The sequence below is a fragment of the Henckelia pumila genome, chromosome 4 (genome assembly GCF_033568475.1).
Source record: "Henckelia pumila isolate YLH828 chromosome 4, ASM3356847v2, whole genome shotgun sequence".
Taxonomy (NCBI): domain Eukaryota; kingdom Viridiplantae; phylum Streptophyta; class Magnoliopsida; order Lamiales; family Gesneriaceae; genus Henckelia; species Henckelia pumila.
Window position 1 is genome coordinate 190,322,060 of NC_133123.1, and position 9,022 is coordinate 190,331,081.

Sequence of the window (9,022 nt, forward strand, 5' to 3'; positions counted from 1 at the left end):
ATAATTTTTAATATAAGAAATGTAATATATTTTTAATTTAATAAATATAATATATTTTTTTTATTGAGATAGACATAATTTTTAATATAAAATGTTGAAAGTTGAAATGTCATATATTTTTTATTGAATAAATATAATATTAAAAGATGTTAAAAGGTTAAATGTATATATTTTTATTTAATAAATTTATATATTTTTTATTGAGATAATGAAATATTTGATAGAATTTTTAAAAGTTTAATTGTAAAATTTTTAAAAAAATTTTTTTTGTTTTTTAAAAAAGCAAGGGTTGACCTGGATCGGAACCGACGGTTAACCGAACCCGGACCGGAACCGTCGGTTCACCAACCCGGACCGGAACCAGCCAAGGGCGGGCCGGTTAAGGGTTGGTAAAATACCAACCCGGAACCGGACCGGAACCGGCCCGTGGCCAGGTACTTAAATCTTTTCAAATTTTGTGTATTCTTTTTTTAAAAAAAGACTACTTTTTGACCTATAAAAACTTCAATTAGATAGCTTCTATTAATTGACAATATTCTCCTATTCTTTTGCTTTTGTTTTTCATATGTAAACGTCCCGGGGGTAGACAGGCCCCTACTAATTTATTCCACTCGCATAAAAAAACAAATATGTGAAAAGACATATACTCTATAACTCGATCGGGTAATTCCCATCCCTATGGTTCCGATTTATACAACAGACAATGAATAGAAATGTCAATGTGCATAGAAGTGCACCTACTTCTTTGAACTTTTTCATCAACCCTTCTTGCTAACATAAAAGATATGTTTTATATTCTGGAAAAAAAAAAGAAGATATGTTTTATGATGGAGACAACTCTATGTACAGAAGTAAATATTATAGTGAGGATATATACACAACTTTTTGACTGTTTGAGGGGATTAAAAAACTAAGTTAATCAGGAGCAAACAATTAATGATGAATTAATAATGATGCCCCAGTGGAGATTCACAGAAAAGGCAGTAGTTTCTGAATTTTTACAGTTAAAAAAAGGCATTATTAATGAAAGGATCCAAAAACAGTGTTAGCTGCCCATGACTTCACAGGCTGTGAGAGGCATTCAAAATCAGTGAGAAAACCGACATAATTAGAGATAATTCCAAGCATCCCCATGTGAGATTTCTGTCTCTTTAACTAGTAATCACTTCAGTTTCTCTAGAAGTTTTGATCTATTTTCTCCGCACTGTTTCCGGGCTCACGCCATTTTTCTTGAAAAGATTTCTCAAGAGTTTTCTTCATCGGAAGTTCTTCACACCATGTGGGATTCAGAAACCGAGTCTGCAGGCGGTGGAGGTCACGGAAATGGAGTCCTTTCAACCAGCAAGGCTGGAGTTCAGAGCGATGGATTCGAGCAAAGAGGCAAGTCTTGGTATGTATCCAACTTTTTTCGAATCATTTTCTTGGTTTTTTTTGTGTGTTTTAAGGCTTAGATTCTGTCCTTTTCTCAGTGCTGTTAGAAGTTAAGGGGACTAAAAATGTGGTATTTCTGTCCAAATAGGTATGTTGCAACTGATATTCCAAGTGATTTCTTAGTACAGATTGGAGATGTGAGTTTCCATTTGCACAAGGTAGTTGAAATCTTCATGAACATTAATTAGATAAATATTTGGTTTGTCATCAGAAAGATTGATTTACTGATCTTTGTACATCTCTAGTACCCTCTTCTTTCAAGAAGTGGAAAGATGAACAGAATCATATACGAGTCCCGTGATGGTGAATCCAATAAGATAGTTCTTGATGATCTGCCAGGAGGGCCCGAAGCTTTCGAACTGGCAGCAAAGTTCTCCTATGGGATTGCTGTTGATTTAACAGCGACCAATATATCCGGCCTAAGATGTGCGGCAGAGTACTTGGAGATGACAGAGGACCTAGAAGAAGGCAATCTGATATTCAAAACCGAAGCTTTTCTCAGCTATGTGGTGTTATCCTCATGGAGGGATTCCATAGTGGTTTTGAAGAGCTGTGAGAAGCTCTCACCGTGGGCCGAAAATCTCCAAATTGTACGAAGATGTAGCGAATCTATAGCATGGAAAGCTTGTGCGAATCCGAAAGGGATAAAATGGCAGTATACTGGGAAACCCCCTAGATCAGTTTCCAGCCCAAGGTGGAATGAGATGAAAGAGTCTAGCCCAAGTAGGAACATACAGGTGCCACCTGATTGGTGGTTTGAAGATGTTTCGATTCTAAGGATCGATCATTTTGTACGAGTTATTACGGCCATCAAGGTAAAGGGTATGAGATATGAAATGATTGGAGCTTCAATCATGCAGTATGCCACTAAATGGCTACCTTGTCTGATTAAAGAGGGATCGGGTTTGGGGCCGGCCTTGGGGGAAAGTATGGATGAGGGAAGTATATGTAGTATCAGCAATGGCAGCAGCAGTAACTGGAAAGAAGGGCTTCACATGATCGTGGCCGGGACGAAGGAGGATCTGCCTGCAGCAGTTCAGACAAAAGATCAGAGAATGATAGTTGAAAGTCTTATTAGTATTATCCCTCCGCAGAAAGATAGTGTTTCTTGTAGCTTTCTGCTCAGGCTTTTGAGAATGGCTAATATGTTGAAAGTGGCTCCGGCATTGGTCACTGAATTGGAAAAACGGGTCGGTATGCAGTTTGAACAGGCAACACTGGCGGATCTTCTTATTCCTTGTTACCACAAGAATGACACCTTGTATGATGTTGATCTAGTGCAGAGGCTTTTGGAGCATTTTCTGGTTCAAGAACAGTCAGAAAGTTCTAGCGCGAGCCCTAATCGTCAGTTGTCTTCGGAGATAAAAATGTACGATGGTGCTCAAAGGGGGAGTAATTCTAATGCCAAAATGAGAGTGGCAAGGCTCGTTGACAGCTATCTTACAGAAGTATCAAGAGACAGAAACCTCTCATTAACTAAATTCCAGGTCCTGGCCGAAGCCTTGCCGGAATCCACCAGAACTTGTGACGATGGGTTATATAGAGCTGTTGATTCCTACCTTAAGGTAATCGATGCAGTAATGACAACAGATTAAGCTCTATTCTCGTTTAACTTCAAATAAATTCAAGAAAACCATTTTTGTCTTTACACATTTGACCATGTCTTCATTCGACAGGCGCATCCAACGCTCACCGAACACGAGAGGAAGAGGCTCTGCCGTGTCATGGACTGCCAGAAGCTCTCTATCGATGCATGTATGCACGCGGCTCAGAACGAGAGACTCCCTATAAGAGTGGTAGTGCAAGTCCTCTTCTCTGAACAGGTGAAAATAAGCAATGCAATAGCCAACAACACGTTAAAAGAAGCGGGTGAAACCAACTACCAGCCCTTGATACAGAACCGCAAAACACTACTCGAAGGAACGCCTCAATCGTTTCAAGAGGGGTGGGCAACAGCGAAAAAGGACATAAACACGCTCAAATTTGAACTGGAAAGCGTCAAGGCGAAGTATCTTGAACTCCAAAACAACATGGAAATACTGCAGAGACAATTTGATAAGGTGACGAAACCGAAGCAAGCATCAACATGGACCACAGGATGGAAAAAACTGAGCAAGCTTACGAAGATGACCGAAATCAACGAGTCAGGATCTCAGGAAAATAACGCGGAACAGACTAAAAAGACACCTAGAAGATGGAGGAATTCGATTTCTTGAAGATCTAGATGTCGTAAACAAAGGGATAAACAGATAAGTGACACTTCACGAAGTTAAACTACATATTTCAACACTCTCTGTTTCACTTTTTCGTTCCATCTTAAACACTTCAGAGAGTGGCATCATCCTATTTTTAATCTCTGTTTTAGTGTGATTAATTTGTCTGTAACTGCTAAAATGGTTTCACATACTATTAGATAGAATTCAGAAAACGTCATGCCTCGGATAATGCTGTTCATGTGTGACTAATTTGTTCAAGAATTAATGCCATGCGCCGGAGATTGTTCTGTCATAGGGAAGTTATACATCACTTAAAACTACTGAAAATGTCATATAGAGCACACTCTCCCTTACAATACATATTGGCTTGATTTATTCTTGAGAAACAGGTGACCCAATGAATACGACATCCATCCCCATCCATGTAACCGAAAGACGTCGCTGCACCTCCAACGCCACCACTCCACGAGATTTTAGAAATACGTTTCGTTTAAAAAAATTTCGCCACCCCAAATAAGTTTTTCTTGTTATGTTACCGCCTTTGTCTGCGCAAAATGTCACGAGGAAATCCAGAATCTAGCGGGCCAAAGATTGAAACAATAATTCATTGACAAAAAATATAATTAGTGAGATTCTTCAGTACCTAGACTACAATCAAAAGCACTGCTGGAGGCACATGATTGATATGCCACGCGGTATCTTCACCAGTGGATACATATCATCTATCTGTGTAATGATAACTGAAAGAAAGAACCTCTGCGAGATTCCGAGAATAGACACTTTCATCTTTTATAAAAGGCCATACAAAAATGGGAAAAAAAAAAGGCAGTTGAAACAACTGAGAAAGTGGGAAAAAAAGAACGAACATGACGAGACATCCCACTTCAGATCATGTCCATAACATAGAATTGAGACAACTTGTGCATTCAAAAGTAGCATATATTATGAGACTTTGTAACACCATAAGAACCCACACATTGGGGCCATGCCCTACGAACAAGAATAGTTTCAGTTGTGCTCGCAAATGCAAAAAAACAAAAAAAAGTCAGTTTTTCGTTAGCATGTTTTCGTCGGAAACGTATCTCCTTCGGTGATAACTAGGCAAGAACGCACGTGAACTGCAAACAAGTGTAAGCAATTTATTTATGGTGAAGTTACAAATATTTGTTATCAACTTATGCATCAATTCAATTCAAAATAAATTTATGTATCAATTATTATAGTAAATAATAGGCTAATTACAATTATCATCTTTCAAAGAGTATTATAACAATTATTCTCGAAATCATTGAGGACTGAGAAACCATATTAACTAATTTGTTTATATCCTTGTTCACTTCGATAATAAGACTTCTGTAATTAGTCAAATTATGCATAATAATTCCAAAAACCAAAATAGTACCCAAGCTATGCATAAGGCCACCATAATCAAACATTTAAGCCACTCCCTAACTGCTGCCTTTTGTAATGAAAGGATTCCAACTGGTCTCCAACTCTTTCCTTTTGTTCACAAGAACATCTGCCTCAGCAAAATTGTTTTCATCCAACCACTGGATTGCATTCTTTATCTCATCTTTTATCCTTTTGGTGTCGGGAGATGATAATTCGGAAGCACTTCTTTTGGTCGAAATAGTGTCCCTGGTTCCATATATGTAATTTTCAAGAGAATTCCTTACCACAAATCTGTTTTTGTGCCTCTCATCTTCCGACTTATGCCTTTCAGCTTCCTCCAACATCCTAGTGATCTCCTCCTTGGGCCGCATGGGGTCGACGTTTCTGATCGTGACACTACTTTTCTTACCGGTCGATTCATGCTCCGAGGACACACTTAAGATACCATCAGCATCAATATTGAAGCACACACCGACTTTCTGGACCCCCCTCGGAGAACGAGGAATGCCGGATAGCCAAAGTTTACTCAACAGAGTATTGCCGCTTATTGTAGCCCTTTCACCCTCGTACACGTACGACGAAATACTGGTTTGGTTATCGCGAGCAGTGAAGACTTCTTTTTGTTTCTTAGTGGGAAAGTTAGTATTCCTTGGAACTACTACACTCATTTCACCCGCAATTAGGCCTACACCAAGAGAGAGAGGGGTGACATCGTGCGATATTAGGCCTTTGATCTTGTGATTACCCTGTCCACTCAAATTTGCCGCTTGAACTGCTGCACCACAGGCTATAGCTTCATCAGGATGAATGTTTTTGCACAACTCCTTGCCATCAAAGAAATCTTGGAGCAATTGTTGAACCTTTGGAATTCTAGTAGATCCGCCAACGAGTACCACATCCTGGATGCTTGTCTTGTCCATCTCGGCATCCTTCAAACACTTCTCCACAAGTTCAACGCATTTCTCGAACAAGTCCATGTTCAGCTCCTCAAACTTGGCACGTGATATTTTAGACTCAAAATCAATCCCGTTGTACAAACCATCGATATCAATAGTTGTGTGCGCCATGAAAGACAGGTTCCTCTTTGCTCTCTCACAAGCTGTCTTCAACCTTCTTAATGCTCGTGACTTGTTACTTATGTCCTTTTTGTGCTTCCTTTTGAGCTCTTCCAAAAAATAATTCACCATTCTGTTGTCAAAATCCTCGCCTCCAAGGTGGGTGTCACCTGCAATTGACTTAACCTTTATTGTACCATCAGCCATCGTGAGAAGAGAAACATCAAAAGTACCACCACCTAGGTCGAAAATGAGCACATTCCTTTCGCTACTAAACATTTTGTCAAGACCATAGGCAACGGCTGCAGCAGTTGGTTCCACCATAATGCGCAATACGTTGAACCCAGAAATGGTTCCCGCATCCTTGGTCGCCCGTCGTTGTGAATCGCTGAAATAAGCGGGCACAGTGATGACGGCGTCTTTTACAGTACACCCAAGGTAAGCTTCCGCAATCTCCTTCATCTTGGCAAGGATCATGGAAGAGATCTCCTCAGCAGAAAACTGTTTCTCTTCATCCATGTAGTTAATCACAATCATAGGCTTGTCGTCATGACCAGCAACGACCTTGAACGACCAAAGCATTACATCTGTCTGGACCAAAGGGTCGCTGAATCTCCTGCCAATCAGTCTCTTTGCATCTGTGCAAGTAAAAAAGCAGAGACCATAGGAACAATACAAACACTCATCCAAAATACATCACTAGCATACACAAAAATATGACCAGAGCATCCATAAAATATTATGGTAGTTAACAAACATAATAACGCCTCGTAAAAATCACTTCCCCTGAAACTGTTAAAAACGATTAATTTGTAATCTTATCCAGTTAAACTATTTCTTCAAGTTTAAGATCTGTTTATGGTTAGCAATTTCCGTCTAAACAAAAATATTCTTGGCAAAAGATGTAGACTTTTTGAAGGGTCAAAATTATGGGGCCTTTAATTGGCCCAACTAAAAGTTGCAAAATCGTCCGAACAAAACCAACAAGTTTTTCTACTGAATGGGAACACAGGCATCTTACCAAAAACGGTGTTGACGGGGTTGGAGGCCGCCACGTTCATGGCCGCGTCGCCGACGAGACGTTCCGATTCCTTGAAAGATACACAAGAAGGTGTAATGCGGTTGCCCTGATCATTGGGTATGATCTCCACCCGATCATTGCGCCACACAGCCACGCATGAATATGTTGTTCCCAGATCGATTCCGATCGCCGGTGCTTGGTTTCCTTCGGACATGGTAGCCGTATAGTATAGTTGGGAAACTGAAGCTCTCAATATTGAAAAGTGGAAAACATTTTAAGGCGTGACTTTTCATGAATCATGGAGGGAAAGCACTTTTTTGAAAGATCATATTTTAAGGATCCTTGTGAAGAAAATTGATTACTAATATCTAATATTTGATAATATTTTTGAATTCTAGATACAGAACTTATTGAATATCTTTACTATTCTTTACTTTACTATTTAATAACAGATGAATATCCTAGAAAAATTGAATTTTTGAACATTAACGTGAGTTGACTAATATATCATTGGTTGCCTTTTTTATTTTATTTTTTTATCAAAAAGTGCAAAATGATAATTTCACATGAAAAACTTACCACTCTCTCCATTTCCTCCCACGTTTCTCAATCTCTTATCCATCATTTTGTTACATATTATTGCATAAATATCTTCTTAATTTAGTATTTTTCTACAATAAATTTTAACTATTAAGTATCATTTAAATCATAATATTAAAATTAGAATACAGTAACAACACAAAATATTTTCAAATAAATTTTATGTATTATGTTACACACGCTGCACGTGTGCTTGGTTGGCTAGTTTATATAAAAATCCAAACTCTATCAATTTGGATATGAGATTCATTAGTAGGGTTGGGATACCGAGCTAAAATACCGATTTTTCGTAATATCGTACCGAACTTTTTTCGAAATATAGACATTTTTTTGGTATATTGAATTTTTTTTCGGTATCTATTCGGTACCAATATGGATTTTTTTCATACCAACATCTCAAAATTTCGATATCGGTACCGGTATGAATTTTTTTCATGCCAATATTTTTTATACGGTATACCAAAAACCCACCCCCATTCATTAGTATTCACTGTGAATATTGATAGAAGATCTAAAATAATCAATTTTCAAAGAATATTTGAAACGCCTACTACTAATAAATGCGGAATTTTTTTTTTAAAATAATCTATAAATAATACTATACATATACACCCATACATATATGTATAAACATAAAAGAAATAATTTTACTACATAAAAATAACTTAATTAATTGCTGAAAATATCCTTATGCAAGAAATAAAAATACGAAGTTTGATAATTCAAAATTTCCATAATTAAAATAATAAAAAGAAGAACTTGTTTAAAAACTCAGCATAATAAAATAAATATTTCTTAAACATCAACTAAAATCTGCGACGGTCACGGGGTCCACTGCTCCGTGAGCTCATAAGTCCTCACCACCGGTAGGAGCTACATAAACATCATCATGCTCACCTGCACTATATAAGCGTAGTGAGCCTAGGGGCTCAACATGTCTAATCCTTTATAACAAGGTTAAAAATAATGCATCACATAATTACTAATACATATACATGTAAATGAGCATGCATGGAAATATTTTCATCACATAATAAAACTGCTGAATCATAAACTGAATCATAACCATAATCATAAACATATTATTTCTTCATCATATATAATATAATTGAGCAATGTTTTTGAAACCTGGAGATGGTCCTATCCATAAGTGTGACGCTCATGTGTCGACTGATCAGTCTCCTAAACCAACGTACGATGGCGGTGATAAATCACCTCCTATGGTAGTAAACTACCGAATCATATGGTGGATAACCACCCCTATGGTAGTAAAACTACCGAATCATATGGTGGAAAACCACCCCTAT

General features: G+C 37.9%; 2 protein-coding genes across 2 annotated transcripts; one reads left to right on the plus strand and one right to left on the minus strand.

Moving 5' to 3' along the window:
- The first annotated feature begins 1,026 nt into the window (after nt 1-1,026).
- Nucleotides 1,027-3,918, plus strand: LOC140864235 (root phototropism protein 3-like). Its single transcript, XM_073268269.1, has 5 exons — nt 1,027-1,134; nt 1,239-1,390; nt 1,520-1,589; nt 1,677-2,996; nt 3,108-3,918. The coding sequence occupies exons 2-5, from the start codon at nt 1,278-1,280 to the stop codon at nt 3,645-3,647; spliced, it is 2,043 nt and encodes a 680-aa protein (XP_073124370.1). The 5' UTR covers nt 1,027-1,134; nt 1,239-1,277; the 3' UTR covers nt 3,648-3,918.
- A 979-nt stretch (nt 3,919-4,897) lies between these two features.
- On the minus strand, nt 4,898-7,429 carry LOC140866907 (heat shock cognate 70 kDa protein-like). The gene is made up of 2 exons (XM_073271971.1): nt 7,116-7,429; nt 4,898-6,732 (listed from the first exon to the last, which is right to left on the minus strand). Exons 1-2 carry the CDS (start codon nt 7,327-7,329, stop codon nt 5,096-5,098), a joined length of 1,851 nt encoding a protein of 616 aa, XP_073128072.1. The 5' UTR covers nt 7,330-7,429; the 3' UTR covers nt 4,898-5,095.
- Between the last annotated feature and the right edge of the window lie 1,593 nt (nt 7,430-9,022).

Excerpts from the sequence above, each read along its gene's own strand:
- LOC140864235 (XM_073268269.1), top strand. The coding sequence starts at position 1,278 with ATGTGGGATTCAGAAACCGAGTCTGCAGGCGGTGGAGGTCACGGAAAT. Across the intron at positions 1,590-1,676 it reads TGAGTTTCCATTTGCACAAG|TACCCTCTTCTTTCAAGAAG; the intron begins GTAGTTGAAATC and ends GTACATCTCTAG. Across the intron at positions 2,997-3,107 it reads CTGTTGATTCCTACCTTAAG|GCGCATCCAACGCTCACCGA; the intron begins GTAATCGATGCA and ends TTCATTCGACAG.
- LOC140866907 (XM_073271971.1), bottom strand. The coding sequence starts at position 7,329 with ATGTCCGAAGGAAACCAAGCACCGGCGATCGGAATCGATCTGGGAACA. Across the intron at positions 6,733-7,115 it reads CCCCGTCAACACCGTTTTTG|ATGCAAAGAGACTGATTGGC; the intron begins GTAAGATGCCTG and ends TTACTTGCACAG.